The 21,902-nt window shown below is 48.1% G+C and overlaps 1 protein-coding gene across 10 annotated transcripts in view; it reads right to left on the minus strand.

Annotated features, from left to right (window-relative positions):
• fray (oxidative stress responsive kinase frayed) overlaps window positions 1-21,902 on the minus strand; it is a 247,480-nt gene that overhangs the window by 128,749 nt on the left and 96,829 nt on the right. The window contains exon 1 of one of the 10 annotated variants that reach the window (XM_075682303.1): window positions 14,653-14,846. The exons of 8 other annotated variants lie outside the window; for them this stretch is intronic. Coding sequence is in view for 1 of the 2 variants with exons in the window: in XM_075682293.1 (XP_075538408.1) it covers window positions 11,272-11,330 (59 nt within the window). In the remaining variant the exon portion in view is untranslated. Of the gene's footprint in view, window positions 1-11,271; window positions 11,602-14,652; window positions 14,847-21,902 lie in introns of those variants that run through there. One more of the 10 variants, XM_075682293.1, reaches the window with a different exon arrangement.

The raw sequence follows: 21,902 nt of genomic DNA on the forward strand, positions 1-21,902 counted from the left end.
GGTAGGTGCTCTAGTTTTCCGAGCGGGCGTGACGAATTACGACTGGAGGGCACGTGATAATCAGTCGTGGTTTGAAGAATAGTTGGTGCACATTTAACCCAGCTACACACGAAACCCTGCGAACGGAAGAATTTTGCACGTTGTTATTCCGACGCATGAAGACGCAATTTGAATCAATATTAAGTTTCGCCTGCCTTTAGTATTTAGAAACTTTGAAGCATCGTAAAACGAACGCGTATCACACGCGAAACTATCGCCGAAAGTGACCGTTACAGGATAGGGCCTCTGAAGACATTGCACAACGTTTTACTCTATCGCGTTACCACTTACCTAAAGATAAGGCTTATTACACAGCAGGTTTTTCTCTCTCTGGTAGTGTACTATATGCATATATACTGGCTGGGGGAACTCTTAATAAAAAGCCACATTAGCATACGTTAAAGATCACGAAGGCGAATGCGTGCCCGCTCACGAGACCTCCATTACATTACTCGATATTTTCATTCTAATGCGTTTTAAGTTCCTGGTACTTGTTTCTCCCACCAAAGGTCGTGGGCTCGAGTGCCCTAATTAACCCCATCTTAATTACCAGCGCCTTAATTACCTTCGTCTTATTACCACCAAAGGCCGAGGGTTCGACTCCCTATGAATTTCGGTGCCATAACGCCGGACGGGGTGGCGCCGGACATCGGATTTTTCGTCCCACGAACCGTCTAAGGCTTTCGCCTTAAAACAAACATTTCACGGAAAGTTCCTTGACGAGCTTGCTCCTCTCTCTGTCGCTTAGGTGCAGGTTGAGTTGTGGCCGAAAATTTGTTCAATTCGACTTGTCCCTTTGTTTTCTTTTCTCTTGTTTATTTTTCTTTTCCTACGCTGTCCAATGTGCACAGCACTCCAGAAATGAGAGACCAAGTTGTGCATTCATCAAGTTTAGCATTCTGTTGGTTACAGTAACGTTACAGTGGCGCTCTTCAAAAGAGTCCTGGCAATCATTCCATCGTTCGAGACCAGATCTGATGGCATTGACGCTGACCTTCTCGCTGTCATCCTCAGCACAGAAAGTTCTTCGAAAAGGGTCTTCTGTTGCTCAAGCGCGAAATAACACATGCAGCCTCGCTCACGGCGTTTCTTACTGGTGTATCAAATACCAAACATATTTCAAGCTGAAAATAAATAGTGAAATAACGTCATCATTAATAAAGTTAATACTACAAAAAATAACGCCATCCGAGCGTCACAGGAACGATATCAGTGAGCACGATACGAAGTTTGCGTACCAAGGCGGAGTTCGCGAAACGAGGCAAAATTTTCTGAACGTCGCTTTTGGCGAACCGAATTGTTCGTGAACAGAAAACCGAGGTTCGACCGAGAGCACGTTCCATTTTCGTTTATGGCAGGCTTAGGCGCTGTGCGTCCCTGGACAGTCACGGCTGCCGACGGCGTCGTCACTTATCGTATATATAGCATTCTCCCGGAATCCTTGCTAAAAAGGCTCTCGCTTTATCACAATTAAGGCGTCTGACCTCTCAGGGCAACTAAGCATCTGTCTCTTGGTTCCAGAGTGCAGATCAAACAACGCATGCGACTTGCTGGGGGAATTCGCCGATCTCAATCAAGGCATCCAAAGCGGCCTGCAACAGGCAAAAATCTGCTACGTTACCCGAATATTTCTCCGGCTCTTTCAACCTATTTGAACGTTGGATAAAGCCTCCTTGGTCTTCGGACTGCGATATAATATCGGACATACCATCAGGATCAAGAAAGCATCGTGACAGCACGTTGTACATGAAAATCCGGAGATGTCGGCGGTATATTCCTGGACAATGTGGCAGCGGACCGCGGTTTATGAATGCTACAACGGAGCTGCGGTACAAGTGCGCGTTGGCTAGGCATGCAGGGTCCCCGGGAGAGGATGCCCTGGCTGTCGCACGGTCTACGCCTTCGGCCATTCGTCAAAACAACCTAATTTGTCACCATCCTTTTTTCTCCCTCTTTGTCGAGGTCAATCTCGGTCCGTCTCCGTCAATCATAAAATCGAGCGCCTTAGAGAAGCTGTGCGCGACCTTGCCGAGTGACCTCCGCTTTTTCGAGCTCGCGCTGTCCTCACGTGGCCCAACGGGGCACCACTCGAACGCAGCGGCGGTCGCGCGACGGAGCGCGAAAGCGCATCCTTCGTTTTCCCCGAGATGAGAGGAGACACCCCCAGATAGAATGGGGCAAGTGCGGGAGGGGGCTGCCCGCATACAAGGACGGGATGCAAATTGGGTCGCCGTATCAGGCGACACTGCAGTGCCACTTGGTCGCCCGTCCTCGACGTCGTGAGGTCAGGGTCACCGCGTCTCGACTGCAGCCTTCGCTTTGGCAAACAAGCGCCCCACGCGCAGAGAATAACATCTCCCGTCGGTTCAACAACTGTGGCCGCCGCATGCCGTTGCCAAAGGGCACCTTTTAGACTGTTCACCAAGGGCAACGCCATTGGCAAAGAGCGGCCGTGTTCTTTTAAAAGTAGATGGATACGGGTTTAGGCCATTCTACAAATTGCGTAGGCAAATATTATATCTATTTCTTCTTCCTCCTTCGTCGATACCTGCCAATAGTCAATTTAAGGTGAGCTCATAAGCCCATAGAATGTCTATAGCAAACTGCGGAGGTATATAGCTATTAGAGTAGCAGCTTTTTGAAGTCTTGCACGTATCTGAGGACGTGTCAAACTGAGGTCCACATACATATGTCGTCGGCGTACATTGATATCTTGATCGCTGCTGGCAGATGATCAACGAGACCAATGAGTGTGAGGTTGAATAGGGTAGGGCTTAGTACACCGCCTTGAGGAACACCTCGGTACGTGTAGTGTAGTGCGGTTTTACCATCACCGGTACAGACAAAGAAAGATCTCATAAAAAGGTAATGAGAGATCCATTGGAAAACTCGACCACCTAGACCAACCATCTCAAGAGCATCGAGGATAGCCTCGTGAGATACGTTATCGTATGCCCCCTTGACATCCAAGAACAAAGCTGCACATAATCTTTTGCGTGACTTTTGAAGCTGGACGTACGTAGCGAGATCAACAACACTGTCTACTGAAGAGTGATCTCGACGAAAACCAGCCATGCAATTCGGTAACATGTTGTAGTGCTCCAGGTACCACTCCAAGCGGGCAAGGATCATCTTTTCCATTATCTTTCCCACACAGCTGGCCAGCGCTATTGGGCGGTATGAGGTGGGTTCAAGTGGGGACTTGCCTTGCTTCAGGAGAGGGACCAAGCGGCTTATCTTCCATTCTTCGGGAACCATGCCATCCTGCCAAGATAAGTTGTAGAGATGTAACAGTTCTCTCCGTGCGCCATCACTCAGGTTGTTCAAGGCGCGGTAGGATATTCCATCTGGTCCCGCGGATGAAGAACGCCTGCATAGAGCAAGAGCCGCTTCTAGTTCCTCCATTATGAAAGGAAGATCCATGCGGCCGTCACGTGAAACAGGGATGCGACTGGGGGCTCGAAAGCCTGGACCGGTTGCTTGGCCAGCGATCCTTGCACAAAAGTCTTCTTCAACATCAGCCTCTAGCCGCCCCTGGAAGAGCGCCAGCGCTTTGAATGGGAAGCGTTGTTCAGGGAAGGAACGTAGACCACGTATGGTTCTCCAGATGTGGGAAAGTGGCTTTCGGGGGTCTAGTGACTGGCAAAATCTTGCCCAACGTCGAGATGCCAATCTATCCATGCGACGTTGAAGTTTCTTTTGTAGTCGTCTGGCTGTCCTAAGGTCTTCGATGGATTTTGTACGCCGGTAACGCCGCTCCGCACGACGACGGAGTGCACGAAGTCGCTCCAACTCTATATCCAATTCCGTGTGCTTCGACGAAACCGTGACCGTGCGCGCGGCGTGTAGCATTGCAGACTTGATTGCTTCCTCTAATCCAGAGTACAAGCCCTCTCGACAAGCATCCTCCATGGTGGAAGTAAAAGTGGTCCAGTCAATTAATCGAATGGTGTTCCGTGGGGTGGGACTGGACATTCCTTTGATGACAAGGTATGTGGGAATATGATCACTCCCGTGTGTCTCGATATCCGAAAACCATTTAACATATCTTGTGAAACTGCTGGAGACGAAAGCTAGGTCAAGACAGCTGCCATAATTCACGCCTCGTATAAACGTTGGGCTGCCGTCATTCAGGAGTGAAAGGCCGTGGTCTTGACATCTCGTCAGACAAATGTGCACTGATGGCGTTCACTCGCAAACCAATGACACCCTACGCCATATCAATAAATGGCCAGTTAATTTCTTATGAGAACACTCACAAATTTCTTGGCATAATCATTGATAGAGATCTCTCATGGAGCCCCCACGTGACCTACTTGAAGAAGCGTCTGACAGCAATCTCCCAACTTTTCAAGTTTCTGGGAGGAAAGACTTGGGGAATGTCAGTGCATGCAATGTTGGAATTGTACAGGGCTCTTTTTCTGGGCTTCTTGAGATACAGTTTGCCCGTACTGACCAACACCTGCCAGACAAATCTCCGTGCTCTACAGGCTATTCAAGCTCGGGCTCTCAGGGTTTGTCTTGGTTTGCCAAAATGCACATCGATAGCAGCGACTATTGCGATTGCTCGGGACCAACCTATACAAACACACATTGCGGTAGAAGTGTTGAGAGTGCACATTAGGCACGTTGCCCGTGCCTGTTCCCACCATCTGGCAACACTACCGTCAGAAAGGCCGCAGGCAGCATTTTGTACTACGATTTCGGAGTATTCCACCTGCCTCCCGTCAGGCTTCACCCCCGCAACTAAGCCATCGATTCCTCCATGGTGTTTGGCTCGACCCGCAGTGCACCTCACCGTACCAGGAATCAGGAAAAAATCTGAGCTGTCATCACCTGCTCTTAAACAACTAACTCTGCTCCTTTTGCACGAGAAGTACGCCGAACACGTACATATTTATACTGATGGATCGACAACTCTCCAGTGTTCCTCTGGAGCCGTGGTCTTCCCAGCGAAAGCCACCACCATCAGTTTCAAGACATGTCACCCAACGACACCGATGGCCGCGGAACTTGCAGCCCTTCGCGCTGCACTTCGTCTCGTCAGCCAAGAGCAACCTCGAAGGTGGTCAATATTCAGTGACTCGAAGGCTGCACTGCAATCTTTGCTATCGGCCCTGCGGCGCGGACCACACGAACAACTGGTATTTGAGATTAGAGAACTCATTCATACCTTAACTGAGAAAGGACACCACGTGACATTTCAGTGGCTTCGAAGTCACTGCGGAGTCATAGGGAATGAACACGCTGACAACGCTGCTCGGTCGGCTCTTCAAGGGGACGAAGAGGAGCCGATACCGTTATCAAGGACAGATGCCGCTCGAAAACTTCGAATGATCAGCCGTGACATCACGTTCTCCTTGTGGAACGCTGGAAGTTTTCACGACTACCGACTCCACAATCTTGACTACTCTCTACGCCTTTGTATTCCAGCTGGACTCTGCCGTCGCGAAGCTACCCTGCTTTGTCGACTATGGCTAGGGGTGGCTTTCACCAAGTCTTTCGCTTACCGAATTGGATGGGCCGACGACGCCACGTGTGAGGACTGTGGTAACGAGGAGACTTTTCAACACCTTCTTTGTGACTGTCCTCGATATAATTTACAGAGACAATCACTCGCAACCGCGATAGCGCGCTTTGACCAAAGACCTCTCACAGAGGAACTTATTTTACAATACCGCCATCACAAGCCATCGCAGCAGAGGGCGACGAGGGCACTGTTGCGGTTTTTGAGGGCGACAGGATTGGACAGGCGGCTGTAGCCTGAACAAATGTTGATAGTGTGGCAAGTGTCACTGTTGCTGTGCGATGACAGTATTCGGTGCCAGTGACCGATGGTGACTGTGTGTCTAGGCTCCTTCCTTTCCTTATCTCTACTTTGTTACCACTTTACCTCCCCCTCCCCTCTCTCCCCAGTGTAGGGTAGCCAACCGGATCTTTTTCTCTGGTTAACCTCCCTGCCTTTCCCCTTTCCTCTCTCTCTCTCTCTCTCTATAGCAAACTGGATGTCAATCTTCCGGCTAACCTCCTTGCGTTTCGCGCCTAATTTATATCTATCTCTTTCTGTGTTGCAATCAGTCCAAAGCTCTTATAGTTAAATAACTATATACACCTACTATGGACTACCAAAATGTTTTTTAAAGTGAGCATCAATTATGAACCATAGAATAGACCAATCCTGTTCATTTCTTCATTTCTTTCTTTAGTACTGAAGAGTCCTTTAATACTAAAATAAAGAAAAATAACAAATCTGCAAATCTAAACGCACTGAGGGAATCGATGTTACACGTAGCATTTTGAAGGTAGCTGTCTATCCAGCGGTTTCCGCAAATTTTTACAAAGTGGACCGACGTGTTTGTGTAAATCGAATAGTTGCGTGTGCGACGCGATCGCGTGGGACGATAGCTCGAAGACGACAACCACGCTGACAGCGATCGTATGACGGCAACGGCGTCTACTGCGGCCATTCGGCGCGAATTCATGCACACCGATGGTTGTGTTCTGCGTAAGAACCGCGGACGGGTGTTATCGAGGGAAACGCGCGAATAAATAACTGTTACACAATCTGCGTCACGTGATCCACCTTAAAACGACGGTGGCATCTGTAGTGGCGAATAAATGCTGAAGCGTCATTAACCTGGGCCTATCACGAAAGCTTTACAACGTGGCACAGTTTCTAGATATAGCGTATAAGCTGATACAAGGAAAGTACTGAGGACTTTGGGCCGATATTCAAGACAGTGCATTCTCACAGAGCAGCTCAAAAGCAAGAGGTCTCGCGAGGAAAGCAGAGGAGAGAGTGGCATGGGACGCGCTCATCAAACGCTTATAGAAGGCTTTGGAACGGCGAAAATGTGCGCACGATCGAGGCCTAACGGTTCGGGTACCAGGCTGCTAAGCTCGAGAGCAGAGGTTCGATTCCAACGTCGGCCTCTCATTCATTTTAAAACTATGGCAATACGGGAACCTATATATGTATACCTACTCACCACAGAGTGCCTAGAATGAGGCAAAGAATGCTTCGCATTGAATAAAGAAATTGCAGCAGGTGTACAGTATAACATGGACCCAGCAACTACCCGCTTCCAAGCCGAAGGCTCGAACCACTACGCAACGCTTCGCGCAAGCGGTTTGATAACACTTTCGCTGGGCACTGGCTCGCACCTGAGCGTTTTAGCACAGACGATTTTACTTCGGGTTCGTCTCGTGCAAAAACGCGTGCAACGTTGGCGCGCGTGCACCGCAGTGCGCCCTTCCATCGCTCCACTGGCGTTCTCTGATTCGCTGCGCGAGCTGTCTCCTCGGGGATTCACGGGTTCGGGCAACAGGGGTGCCAGAAGATGCGCCGGGAGTACAGGCGAACTCGACAAAGGCCACCTCGCTGAGGGCTCGCTTACTGAGCGCGTCTCAAGTGTCCTGGACAGCACACGCCTGCTGCTTCGTGCGGGCTGCGTGCTTTTTCGGAAAGCGCAACAATATCTTTGTCAGCCGGAATATCTTCCGGCTGTTCTTTAAGTACGGCTCGAGTTCTGTCGAAGCTTTCAAAAGAAACGTGGCGATTCTTCTCGAGATGCCTTGGGAGACTTGAAGTGTACCTTCTCTGTCCGGAGTTCATATTACTGAGTTCATGGATAGTCTAAGAAACGATAGCTGTTTGAGCGGGCTGGTTAAGAAACTTAATAATTTGAATTTGCTGTCTGGTTCGTGTCACATTCTTGCACTTCCTTAATTTAGTAAGCGTGGGTTAAAGCAGTTCAAATGTCACTTCAGTCCGGGGGATTTTCGCCCATCTTTTGTAAGAGCAGTGCTCGCGTGAGCAGACGCGGCTGATCGTTTTCGAACTACTGGCAGGCAACCGAATAGAGAAAGCAATGGTGGAAATATCTGATCCGTCCTTGAGGAGTTGAAACGACAGATAAGAGACGACAACTATACGCACGTCAAGACAGGAGATGGACTACGCGCGCGCGCGTGTGTGTGTGTGTGGAACTTCGTTTGTATCTTCTTTAGGGACGCACGACCAGATTCCCCAATTTAAGTTGTCCCATTTCAAGGAAAAGAGATTACGACTTTAATAGAAGCCGGAGGCCTGGCTTGGCACTTTAATAATGAAAGCAAAATAATAGTAAGACCAGTAAAACGCTACATGACACACTCTAACTGAGCGACGAAGCACACGCTACAAGCGCGAGAAATATGTGGGGCGAATTCGGCTGAAATAAGCTGCAAAATGACGGAGCAAGAAATACGAGCAAACGGGACGAGGTCTGCGCTACTTCGCGGCGGGCTGTTCCAGCTGCTCTCCCCCTAGCCCTTCCGCTCACTAAAAAGGTGAGTCACATAGGTCTGCAAACACTTGAGCACGCATTGTGAGTTGCATTCATCAGTGACGTCCCTACAGCTGTTCGCTGCAGGTTGTCTCCGCCGCGGTTTGTACACAAGTCACGCCTAACTTCACGCTCGACCGAGTAGCCTCGCGTATGAGCGCCCGGCAAACCGAATCCCAGCATTCAGGATGATTCATGCTATTACTGCGCGAAGAAAAACGGGGACAAGGGAAATGGGAACGGGGACTGGCTGTACATCGCCGAGAGTGCGGATGCAACTCTGGGTTTCCCAGCACGGATCCTCATAAGGGGAAGGGAACAATTGGGCCGCGAGATAGCGGTAGCCTTCTGTAACAGAAAGCGGAAACACGAATGCATAAGCCAACCGTCAATAGCACTGAGAGATCAGAAATCGTGATATCTGTGTAGCGCGATGCGTGGAATTCCGACGCATGGAAAATACTGTTTTGTGAAGTAGAATATTGTCTTTGTTCGCCCGTTCGTTCCGCCTTGGATATGATGACATGTGTACCTGGGTCAACTATTTATTTATAGCAACTTTCAGAGCAAACCAGTTGCGAGTCTGCTCTTGTGTTGTGTGCTTCCTCCATTGTCCCAGTTTTCCTTCGCGCAGTAATAGCATGAATAACTAACTCGCCCGAATTTGAATCCTTCTAACCCATTCAGGATGAGGATGGGGACCGCGATATATAGGGGGGGGGGGGGGCGGAGGGACGCTACATTTCTACTCTACTGAAAAAATAAATAAGTTATGATCACCTTGACTTGTCAGGAAACACAATTCAAACAACACGGAAGATCACGCAACAATGGGTGCTTGAATTGACTTACAGTGGTTGGACAAGGGATGTCTTTGGAGCCAACGCTTCGACAGAGAACTTGTTTTTGTTGCTGCTCCGAGAAGGCAAGTGACCTTGCGGAAACGTTAGCATCAGCGACATTACTTGTTCGATTATTGTTATTCAGATAACACGCATGTCATATGGGATCTGAAAAGTTCCTTTCCTTCAGAAAATCCTATTAAAGACCAACGTACCGTGCGGTGTCACGGCCCTTATGTCTTTCTTTATTCTTTGAATTGAGTAGTGAGGAACAATGAATTGCTTTGCTCAAAGAGTTACTCCACTCTAAGTGAAGAGGGTATTGCAGCACTAAGTTTGCCTCACAAATTTAAGGCGATTCCGCAGAAACACGCTCGCCGAGTTGCCTCGGCGGTTTATACATTCTACTGCTGCTCAGCGATGCGTATTGACATAGATGCGGCACCCGGCCACGAGAGGGGTGGTACCATGGAACGCCGTTGTAGTATAGAGCTACCCGCGCACTGACGTTCTAATGTGTTAGGATTAGGGACGTCCTCGCACAAACATTTGCGTTGAGACGTAGTCCGCCACTTATTCCTCGACAACACGATACAAAGATTGTAGACCTTCATCAACAGAGACAACGTGGCTGCTATTCTTTTTTTTTTACCGAAAACTATTTCGATTTTCAATTGCAACCGCTGAACACATTTGTGCGCGAAAAAGATCATCATCATCATCATCAGCAGCAGCAGCAGCAGCAGCAGCAGCAGCAGCCTGGTTACGCCCACTGCAGGGCAAATGCCTCTCCCATACTTCTCCAACAACCCCGGTCATGTACTAATTGCGGCCATGCCATGCCTGCAAACTTCTTAATCTCATCCGCCCACCTAACTTTCTGCCGCCCCCTGCTACGCTTCCCTTCCCTTGGGATCCAGTCCGTAACCCTTAATGACCATCGGTTATCTTCCCTCCTCATTACATGTCCTGCTCATGCCCATTTCTTTTTCTTGATTTCAACTAAGATGCCATTAACTCGCGTTTGTTCCCTCACCCAATCTGCTCTTTTCTTATCCCTTAATGTTACACCTATCATTCTTCTTTCCATAGCTCGTTGCGTCGTCCTCAATTTGAGTAGAACCCTTTTCGTAAGCTACCAGGTTTCTGCCCCGTAGGGGAGTACTGGTAAGACACAGCTATTATATACTTTTCTCTTGAGGGATAATGGCAACCTGCTGTTCATGATCTGAGAATGCCTGCCAAACGCACCCCAGCCCATTCTTATTTTTCCGTCTCATGATCCGGATCCGCCGTCACTACCTGCCCTAAGTAGATGTATTCCCTTACGACTTCCAGTGCCTCGCTGCCTATTGTAAATTGCTGTTCTCTTCCGACACTGTTAAGCATTACTTTAGTTTTCTGCAGATTAATTTTTAGACCCACTCTTCTGCTTTGCCTCCCCAGGTCAGTGAGCATGCATTGCAATTGGTCCCCTGAGTTACTAAGCAAGGCAATATCATCAGCGAATCGCAAGTTACTAAGGTATTCTCCATTAACTTTTATTCCCAATTCTTCCCGATCCAGGTCTCTGAATACCTAGATAGATTTATAAAAATGAAGAGTCAAAAGTGGAGGGTGGAGGCTGCGTCGAGTAGCCTACAAAAAAAGAAAATCGAAGCAGCTAAATGTGTTACCATGGAGATAAAGTAAGCAAGAGATCGCGAGTAAAGCTGCGTCAGGTAGCCTTCAGAGAATAAGAAATTATTAATAGTAGTAAAGTCCAATGGAATACCGGAGAAACAATTGGAAAAGGCTCGCGAGAGTAACTTGTTCCTCACCCGTGGTTATGAATGAATTCCTCTTTTCCAACAACGAATGAATAACTACAACGCCTAATTGTGCAGTTACAGCACTACGGTCTAAGTTTTCGAGTACAGAAATAGTTTAATAGCTGCCTGCATCGACGGAAATGGTCCATCAACTTGCGCCGCAACCAAAGGCGACCCACAAGCGAAAAAGAAAAAAAACATCCTAGCGGTCAAAAGAGCGACCGCGTACTCGCTATACACGGAGCCACTGACCTGCTGGCCAGAACCCACTGGGAGGTCGGAGGCTCAAGAAGCGTCTTGGCCATCACCATTCCGGGCGCCGAAGGAATCCGAGGCACACGGCTATACGTCGACCGTCCTTCTCAATCCGACCGGTGCGTACACGCGAGCACAAGGGTCCGCTGACCGCAACACCGTGCGAGAGCCGCGGTCGATCCGAAGCCCCGGCGACGACGTCGATGGCTTTCCAACCGCCGACCGAGCAAAAGACACAGGCGACGGGCACGCGGATAGCGGGTTCCACCACGGCAGGCGGCGGCGAGCTTATACTTCAGCACCAGTTTGCACGAGCCGCGACACTTGTCCCGCAGATGCACGTACAGGGGAACGGAGCGAGAGGAGCCTGTCGCATCGCGTCCTATATACCTTTCGCTCGATTCCCTTTCCACCGAGGTTACGCTGCTGAGCTCAGGTCCTTCCGTAGACAGACACGCTGTCCTTCTTTCCTTTCTTCTTCTGTTTTTCTGTTCTTTCTTTTGCGTGCCCGACTCCCGAAGGGAGACGTGTTGCAAACCGCAGCCGCAATCAGTCGCCGTTCATGCGTGCGCGGAGAGGGTGTATATCTCGGCGCTTGTGTACCTGTCCCGCGAAAAAGATGTCGTTATGTGTTTGTCGAGCAGCTCTGGCTCCTCGACTCGAATCGAAAGAGCGAGCCGCGAAAGAATGGGAGGAAGGTACACACAGGGGGTAGGGGGGTAGGAAGAGAGGGAGGAGGAGGAGGAGGAGAAACCGTTATCTGAAGCACGCGAGGAACGAACGGAGACGTACGACTCTACTTTTTCCACCCATTGTCTGCGCTTGCGCGCCGCGTGGGCCTGTCCGTGCTCGTGCACCGAGTTGTTTGAACGAGCGAGTAATGGCGTCGGAACAAGGGTCACTGCGGGACAGGAAATTGAACACGGCATTTGGAGGAGGTTGCAAACTAAAACTAACCCACACTTTCATCTCCTGCGCAAAAGAGACCAAGAGGGATTTCCAGATGAGTGCCCGTGGTGCGGGGCCGAGTCCACGCCGGACCACATGACATGGGAATGCGCCAAAAAGGCTCCTCAAGACAACACTCACGAAAGCACAACGCGAGAGGTATGCGAGGCCTTGATCTCCAGCTCGGAGGAAGCGGCCCAGAGGGCTGCCACACTCCAGGCAAGCCGCAGAGTTCAAGCCAGCGGAGCCCTGGAGTAGGGCCCGCGACCAGCCTGAAGACCGCTCGCGCTATTTTCTGCAATAACTGTTTCCTACTACTAGTGGGCGAATTGGCGTCCTCTCAACGTTAATTGTGCAGCGGTCCATGTCAGTGTGGCTTAATTAAGGGGACATTGGGCGCGTACATCGAGGGAGAGCCTGGCTTTACCCGAGTACTCGCACGACCGAGGAGCCCTCGTGACTGTGATCAATGGTGGCCGAATAGATCTAACAAAAGCTTGCGAGACGCGGCCGAGTCGTGGCAAATGTAAATTTGTGCCATGTGTTAAGACCACGGCATTTCTAGATTTTTGGAGATCCCTGCGTAGCTCACAAAGTCTACATAATAAATTGAATTCGTAGCTATATGGGCTCAGGCATTGCGGGAATTGCAATTTTTCGTAGATCACGTGTCCCGCAAACTTTTGAAGCATACTGTGCACTAGTGCAACTATATTTGCATGCGCAGTTACCAACTGTCCTTCCCCCTACCTGCTGCCAGAGAAAGTCTTCGTTTTCTTCTTCTTTTTTTTTCCTTGGCTGAATGCACGGCAATGAAAAAAAGATCATTAACTCGTTAGACCCAGTTACACAGTGCTGCACAGACATCGTAAGCCACTATCGTCTAAACCACCGACGATACCCATTGCCACACCCTTACTCGAGACGAAACAGGCAACTGCAGACCAACGCATATCCACACGAAACCCTCCTACACGCCATGTTCCCTGCACAAAATGAATACGAATGCAAACTATACGCAGCGCCCTGTACACTATCCCCTGTGATGTGAGAATGCCCACACGTCAAAGCCCTACCACCCGACTTCCAACCCTCCGTCGAACAGTGGGAGCACCAGCTGACAAGCACCCACCCGAATGACCAACAGGACGGCTCGGCGCCGAGGTTTCCTGGGCTAAGGGGAGGCCTCCCACTATGTAGCAGAGAACAAGCGCCTGCTCAATAAATTGTTGTTCATACCTTTCTCATTACTTCTGTGCGCTGCTTCTTAAAGCTCTCTGTACTGCGCACACGCACTGCTGAAGCTACGAGTTAGTGTTTCCGTGTGTTACTATTGCTTTTGACGGCCGTCCCTTGCGCGCGCTGTAGCTAAAAACGAAGGAACGAGGGTCTCTTCGTGTGTCTTCATGCTTCACCGCGACAGACACATCGATGAAGAAGAATGGTATACAGCTAGTACACCACGCACTGCATGATCATTGGAACGCTGGTAGCTGCCCTTCCGGCATACCTGTATCGCGCGTGTATAGTGTTTGCAGAACGCACGCGAGTGCGCCATTGGTAGAGCTACCAAATGTACCTGTTCATTTGAGCACGGACGTACGCTTTGTGCGAGTAGAGTGGCCACCTTCACCGATGAGCGTGCAATGCCATGCTTGCTTGCGTGTCAGCGTTCGTCTCAGATGAAGTGCCACTAGTGAACTCGTTGAAAAGCCCGGCATCGCTGTGAGGCTTAACACAAAGTTATATTCATATTGATGTCGCGAGTAAGTTGTGTTTTGGTTAAATGAAAGTGCGCCTATAGCGTCGCAAGTTAGCCCTAATGCGCTTTATTTGTTTTCAGTCCCGTTTGACGGTGATTATATTAGGTACTGGCCTTCGCAATCAGATCCGCAGAAAGCTGGCCTGCACACTTCTAAATTTAAGATATCTTTATTCCCTCTATCTCCAGGCAACACTGACTGACTACAGCACTGACTAGAGCTGCATTACTGCTGCCTCTGTATACCTGAGCAAACCAGTTGCCTTGGGACCAGCACAGAAGCACAGAAGTACGCTTGAATGGCAACGCTTCTTGTTTAAAAAATAAATGTCTTAGAAAGCTTACCCGGATGCAGAACTTTATCATCATCACCATCATCATCATTATTATTATTATTATTATTATTATTATTATTATTATTATTATTATTATTATTATTATTATTATTATTATTATTATTATTGATTAAGCAAACATACGGTTATCATCATCGTCGTCGTCATCATCATCATCATCATCGTCGATAACCACTTCCTAGAAAAAAGACCTGGATTCGCGCCTGGCTGGTACGGTGGGCATTGCGGCAAATATTCGGCACCGAAGCACCGCTCTAGCAGGGTCCTTCAATGCTTTTGTTCTAGAGATAACGATAAACATTCCGCACTCACGTGCGCGGGAAGCGGACTCGCCCTGCCGGCAATCCCTTGTTGTATCTGTGTCTGTCTCGTTCACTGTCCGCAATCACAGAAACACTGGAGACCGAGGAGCCTCCATCGTCTCCGCCATTACGCGAATTTCCAAGATCGGTCGTTTTCGGCGTAATCTAGTCGGAGCAGATAACGCGTCGCGTGGCATTCGATTGAGTTCGCCGCGACCGTTTGATGCGGTTCCAATCCCTCCATGGAAAAAGCTGGAGTAGTGCGCGCTTGAGATATTTGCTCTGCGCTACTCTTTGCCGACACAGACATTCTCTCACATCCCTAAGCTTTCTTTCTCTCTCTCTCTCCCTTTTTCCTTTGCAGTCTCTCTCTCTTGCATTGTCTTCCTGTACGAAGACGTATCACACCGCCATGACGTTCGACATCTGGCGACATATAGCACGTGACGACGTCAACGGTATCGCGACGCGACATTCGAACTGGAGACAAGAGCAAAAGTCTGAATGCGGGGAGGCCCCGGCAAGCAGTGGCCGCTGTGCAAGCCGCAAGGTGTGACGCCTCGGGTTCAGCGTACGCAAATCAGCTGCGATACGAAGTTCGAGACAGAAGAAAACGCGCATCCAGACAAAACTGACGCCACCGATCAATAATGGGATGTACGGAAAACACATCAAGGCAATCCCCGGTCCTCGAACGAGACAAAGCGGTCAGACAACGTGCGCGCCTTTGGCATGCCCGACAACGAAGTGGTTGCACCTCAGTTTCGGAATAAGTGCGCTTTTCTCACAACAGAGGCTTTGACAGATAACGTTAGGGGTATATACTGGGTATGCAAATCTGCGCCTGACGGAAGCGTAAACAAAATGCGAATGCCACCATCGATCGATGACTGATCTCCTAGACTTCGTCACTGCTTTACATCTGCGTTACCCGTGCTGCTTTGCAGTGCGCCTCACTTCGGGAGGGCCTATGACAAATCTCGGGCCAGAATGGCCTCTCTGCGGCCTGCTTATACCGGGTTTCCCGCGTAACTTGAGCCAAATTCTAAATGCATATGCAAATGCCACGTAGTTGGACAGAACCAAGGTAATATTGTTTGCTACCGCTTGGAGATACACTGATTATTTTTTGCATTCTGTCTAATTACATAATTAGTCTTAATTAATGAATCAACTTATCAAATATTATAATAAGATGAAAAATGTCAATGAGAATATTGTAGAGAAAGATGAAAAACTTCCGATACAGCTTGGTTAAAACACGTTGGCGGGCTAGTTGGTTTGAATGCACGATAGAATGGAAGAACGTGCGGAAGAACGTATGTTGGTCAAACTGGCAGATGCATCAATGAGAGACTAAAAGAGCATCCCTATAAGGTTACTAGAGTAGTCTCGGGCCATTTGGGCATTCATTGCCGAGGTTGTCCCTGGAAACCCATGTTTGAAAGCACTTCTATTTTGTATAGGACTCATAGCAGGATGAGAAGGGAGATTGTGGAGTCCTTCGAAATTGAAAAATGAGAGGAAAGGTGCGTGAGCAAGCCATCAGTGTCGCTATTTGAAAAAGGGGTACGATTCCTCGGTTCATCGTTGTAACTATTGCAGTGTATGTTTTGACCATGACTAAGACACGTATATATGCTTCGTCGACATGCACCACCGATAGTTCTTTTTTGTCTCGTTCGTTTCCGCCCGTTCGGTATATACTTACCGATGCGTGCGAAAACAAATTCCATAGTTGAAAGCAGCGCTGTCTCTGTGTATCTGTTTCTTTATACGTCCACGTTCAATCGCGCTTACACATTCTATACCGATACAGCGTTCTCTTGCTCAATAATTGCTACATATAACCGTTTTTCCTAACATGAAAGAAGCCCGCGAGTACACAAAAAATTGCTGCGCGATGGCGTGAAGACGACGGTACAACGAAAATAGGATGACGACGATGGTACGACAACGAATGCATGATGATGACTGTATGACGGAAGCGCATTCACGACGATGGCATGACAACGGCGGCATAGTCCACAATTGAATGAAGACAGAATTATTACGAGGGATAAGCTAGTGCCCCAAGGTAATATAAAGGTTGGGTAACTGGGTGGGAATACGGTTCGAGACAGGCCCATACATACATACATACATACATACATACATACATACATACATACATACATACATACATACATACATACATACATACATACATACATACATACATACATACATACATACATACATAGATAGATAGATAGATAGATAGATAGATAGACAGATAGATAGATAGATAGATAGATAGATAGATAGATAGATAGATAGATAGATAGATAGATAGATAGATAGATAGATAGATAGATAGATAGATAGATAGATAGATAGATAGATAGATAGATAGATAGATAGATGTGCCTGAAGTACCCGCCGTGGTTGCTTAGTGACTGTGGTGTTGGGCTGCTAAGTACGAGGTCGCGGGATCGAATCCCGGCCACGGCGGCCGCATTTCGATGGGGGCGAAAGGCGAATACTTATATGCGAAAATGCGAAATACTTAGACTTAGCTGCACGTTAGTGAACCTCAGGTGGTGGACATTTCCGGAGTCCCCTACTACGGCGGGCCTCATAATCAGATCGTGGTCTTGGAACATAAAACCCCATAATTTAATTTAATTAATCTTAATGTGCTTGAAGTATCTGGAATAACAATCGCATTACAATGCGCACTAACTACTGTTCACAAGGAAGTTATCAATTCACTGTCTACGAGGACATCACGAAGAGCCTTCAGGGACAATCCTTGTTTGTTATCTCGATCAAGCCCAGCGAGCCGCGGAGACCATTGGAGTCTGGATTGAGGGATCCGCCCCCCGCCCAATACCTCTAAGACAAATAAAGTTTCTAATGCTACTAGGGCGCGACTAGGGTCCAATCACTTCTTGCACGCAGCATGGGTGTCTATCGGCGTTGCGGCTTCTGTTTATGACGAAGATCGCAGAACTTCAAGGAAGGAATGAAAAAGTAGAGAAGGAAAGGCAGGGAGGTTAACCAGTTTAGCTCAACCGGTTTGCTACCCTACACATAGGAGCGGGATGGGGGAGGGCATGAGGGATGGAAGATGGGGAAGGGAGAGAGATAGAGAGCACGTAGCACAGCACACGCATCGTCAGTTACAGTCCGTCACTCTTGCGTGGTACGTGACATCACTATCACAGCCGCTTGACCAAGCCCCGTCTCTTTCAAAAAATCGAAGTAGTCCCTTTGTCGCCTTCAGCTGCGATGTCTTCTGTCGGGGACATGTGAAAATCGTTTGAACTGACAATGGCCTACTGTCAATGTTTTCAATGCTGTTTTGGACACAAGAACTGATGACACTGCTGCATCTAAATGACCACGATGGTACGGCGACCATGGCGTGACGACAACTATATGACAAAAATTGGATGATGAAGCTGGAATGACCATGATGGCATCCCGACGACGGTATAAAACGAAGGTATGACGCCGACTGTGGGACGACGACGGAATGACAACGGCGGCATAATCACGATTGAATGATGACAGCATGAAAATGATGGAATAACCCCGTGGCATGAAACGATGAAATACATTTGAAGATGTAATTGCGACAAGGATTTAAAAAAGAAACTAGCTCGGCGGGTGGCCTGTGTCACCGCCCTGCTTCAAAGAAAATGCTAACATCGTCGTCATCATCATGAACAACAGGAACCGGACAACGTAGAATAAAGTAGATGGAGCGTGAGAGAAACAACAACAACAACAAGAAAAAAAATGGACGTATCTAAATTATATGCAGAAAGGTGGAAAGCTGGCCTAGTTGGCACGGCTCCATTGGTATGACAGGGCGACAGACGAAGCACAGAAGAAAACCGCAGGACGAGCGCTGACTTGCAACTGAAATTTTTAATGCCAACTCCATGGAATATGCATACATCTCAGAGCGTGAGCAGAAAGAACCGGTATGCAGAAAGCACTGCCCTTGCATTCTAAGAAAGCTGAGCACTTAAAAGCGTGTTAATATGCTTATCTTTTTTTCATACCGGTCTTTTCTGCGCACACTCTGAGATGTGCGTATGTTCCATGGGATTGGCATTAACATTTCAGTCTGTAGTCAGCGCTCGTAAGGTGGTTTTCTTTTCTCTGTATTTCGTCTGTCGCGCTGTGATGTATACCAGTGGAATTACATAAAGAGTTCGCAATATCAGAAAACATCCCGCAAGGCAAACAACAGCTGTGGCGTTAATGAGGGCAACATTCGAAGAATTCAGTCGACGCCGGTCTTCAATATGCTCCGAGCCCTGTCTATAGCAGGCGCTCTTCTATTCACTGTCTTTCTTCTAACGGGCTTCGCTCACCGTGACTACTGCTGTACTGGGTGCTGCTGTTGCTGTCTTGCCGATTAGCTCACGTACGGCACAGCGCTCACGTAACGAATCGGCTTGTGCGCGTATGCGATGGTTCACAGTCATTCAGCAGGATGACCGTGAATGAGCAAGAGGAAGTGCGCGTGGTACAAAATTAACCCAGCGTTCTGGTTGACACCATGTCCATATTTTTTCTTTCGTCAGGCGTACTACATCTACAGATACGCCGGTTGCCGGCACTGTCCTCTACGCGATTGTACAATGAGACAGCAAACGATACCCAGACATCCTTACTATACAGCAGATACTCGCCTTCAAGCGCGCGATTTCTTTATTAAATCGAAACTTTTTACGCCTGTTTTCTTGATGTCTGGAGAGTCTGCTCGGTCGGCTTCTTGCCGAGTAAGGTGGGCCGACCCCGGAGACAGTGTAATTCGCGATCGTCTGGATCACGTGGTGGGGTTTTTCCACGTCTTGTTCGTTTTCAGGGCAGGCACCGTAATCGCTGTATAGCACCTCAAGACCCTCTGCAGAAAATCAACAGTTTTATGGCGTTTAATTAACCACGTCACGAAAGCTTCGCGTCACGAAGATTCCAAATGTGCCTTGGACATGTATATAACTTCAGCCAAACTTTAAAGACGTGTTAATGTCACGTCGCTCGACCGAACCAAGGTAACGTTGCTTGCTGTCGCTTGGAGATATTCAGATTGTTTTTTCGCATGCCGCATAATTAAATAATTAGTCTTGATTAATTTGTCATCTTCTTAATTGTTATAATTAGATTAACAGTGTCAACGAGAAAGTTGTAGAGCAACATGAAAAACTCCCGGTACAGCTTTATGTTGGTCAATACGCGCTACATAAAAGTGTTTTTCCCAGCGTGAAAGAAGCCCACGAATACACGCAAATTGCCTCGAGCGGCCAGTCGCGCGGCAATTTTGCGTGTGTTCGTGGGATTATTCGCGGGAGAGCACGTGCGGGTTTATTGACCAGTTGCCTTCACCCGAAAAGATGACGTACACGCGATGCCTGCGGTAGAAAGCATGTACCACATCCGCCGCCGAGGCTTGCGAGTGGTGGCGCAGGCTAACACACCCAGGGAGAAAAAAATAAAAGGCGAGTCGACTAGGGAATCTGGGGACTGTCCAGCAGCAAATAACAATTGTTAAATCCGTTGCGATACCACGCCCATGCTCGCAACAAACCGCAGTAACTCAGCCTCCGAAGAGACTGGTTCGGAATATGTGGCAAGAAAGCATCCTGCGACTTCCAGGTCGTCGACGTTGTTCTTTTCATCCTTCGCTCAGGCTGCCAGGTAATGGTGGGGTGATGGGACTTTTTTGTGGGACCCGTCAAGAGTTGGTGTCCACGCTGCGTTGACGTCTGGATGGGCGCTGATGGATAGGTGGTGGTTTGACTCATGGCAAACGTCCAATTAACGACTTTGTGGTGTTGAGACGTAACAGAGCGTATGACAACGTAGACCACGACATCTTGTGGGATATTCTATAAGAGGAAAGCTTAAGCGACGATTGTATACAGCTTAATTTGAAGAGAGATTTACCTAGAAAATACCGTTTGCGTTGAATAAAAGAACGAAGAACGAGGAGAAAGTTGATACCAACAAGGGATTGAGACAGTGGTGCCCTTTATCCCCACTGCGGTTTATGATATACATTGGAAGTATGGAAGGCACGCTAGAGAGAAGCAATATCACGTTTGATATCTCACAGAAACAGCCGGGTACGGTAGTAAAGCAGCAGCTTCCAGGTTTGTTTAATGCGGACGACATTGTGTTGCTAGCTAACAAGCAAAGTGATATGCAACGTCTGGCTAATATCTGTGGACAGGAAGGTGCAAATTTAGGTCTGAAATGTAGCGTTAAAAAATCTGGTGTTACATTGTTCAATGAAAACAGTGAACAGACAGTGCCTATATGGGGTCAGGTGTCTATATTGGTCAGGGCTCGGGCAAAAGAACATAAATACATTGGTACATGGATAAACGAATGCAATGGATATATAGTAACACAGTAAAAACAATAACAGCAGAGGGGAAGATAAATGCAGCCATAATGAAACACAGAGCCTTACGGGGATGCAATAGGTACGAGATGCTCCAAGGTATGTGGAAAGGTGTAACGGTTCCAGGACTTACATTTCGAAATCCGGCTGTTTGCTTGAAGTCAGCGGTACAATCAGGAATCGATGCCAACCAAAGGCCAGTGGGATGCTTCGCATTGGACGCTCACAAAAAGACTATAAATGAAGCTGTGCAAGGTGATATAGGTTGGAAAAGTTTTGAAGTGAGGGAAGCTCACTGCACAATTAATTATGAAGAACGACTCAGGAATACAGAAGAAAGTAAATGGGCTTGGAGAGCGTTGGTGTATTTGTACACGAAAAACATTGGTTCACAGTGGAGGAAAGGAACTAGGAAGCTTATTAGGAAGTATGCGGTCAGTAGGGTGAGCAACACAGCAACAAAGAGCGTCAAGCGGGAAGTAAGAGAGGCTGAGATAATTTCATGGGTGGCGGCAATGGAAAATAAACAATTTAGGAAGACTATTTAGGTAACTATTTAGGAAGAAAAAACGAAATCAGGAAAGAAACAATTTATGATAACTCAAAAAGAAGCTCATTACTTTTCGAAGAGAGATCAGGATACCTTAGAACATGCACCTATAAAGCGAGGTATAAGAAGGAAGAAGAAGCACGTGCTCGCTGCGTTAAAGCTAGGGAAACGATGGAGCATGTTGTATTAGAATGTGAAGATATCTGCCCAGCGGTCGATGTAGGCATCTCTGGCCTCCTTGAAGCCCTTGGGTTTAGCGAAAGCAAGGAGAAAGCCAACATGTCCGCAAGAGAGATTAATAAGA

The sequence above is a fragment of the Dermacentor variabilis genome, chromosome 2 (assembly GCF_050947875.1).
Source record: "Dermacentor variabilis isolate Ectoservices chromosome 2, ASM5094787v1, whole genome shotgun sequence".
Lineage (NCBI taxonomy): Eukaryota > Metazoa > Arthropoda > Arachnida > Ixodida > Ixodidae > Dermacentor > Dermacentor variabilis.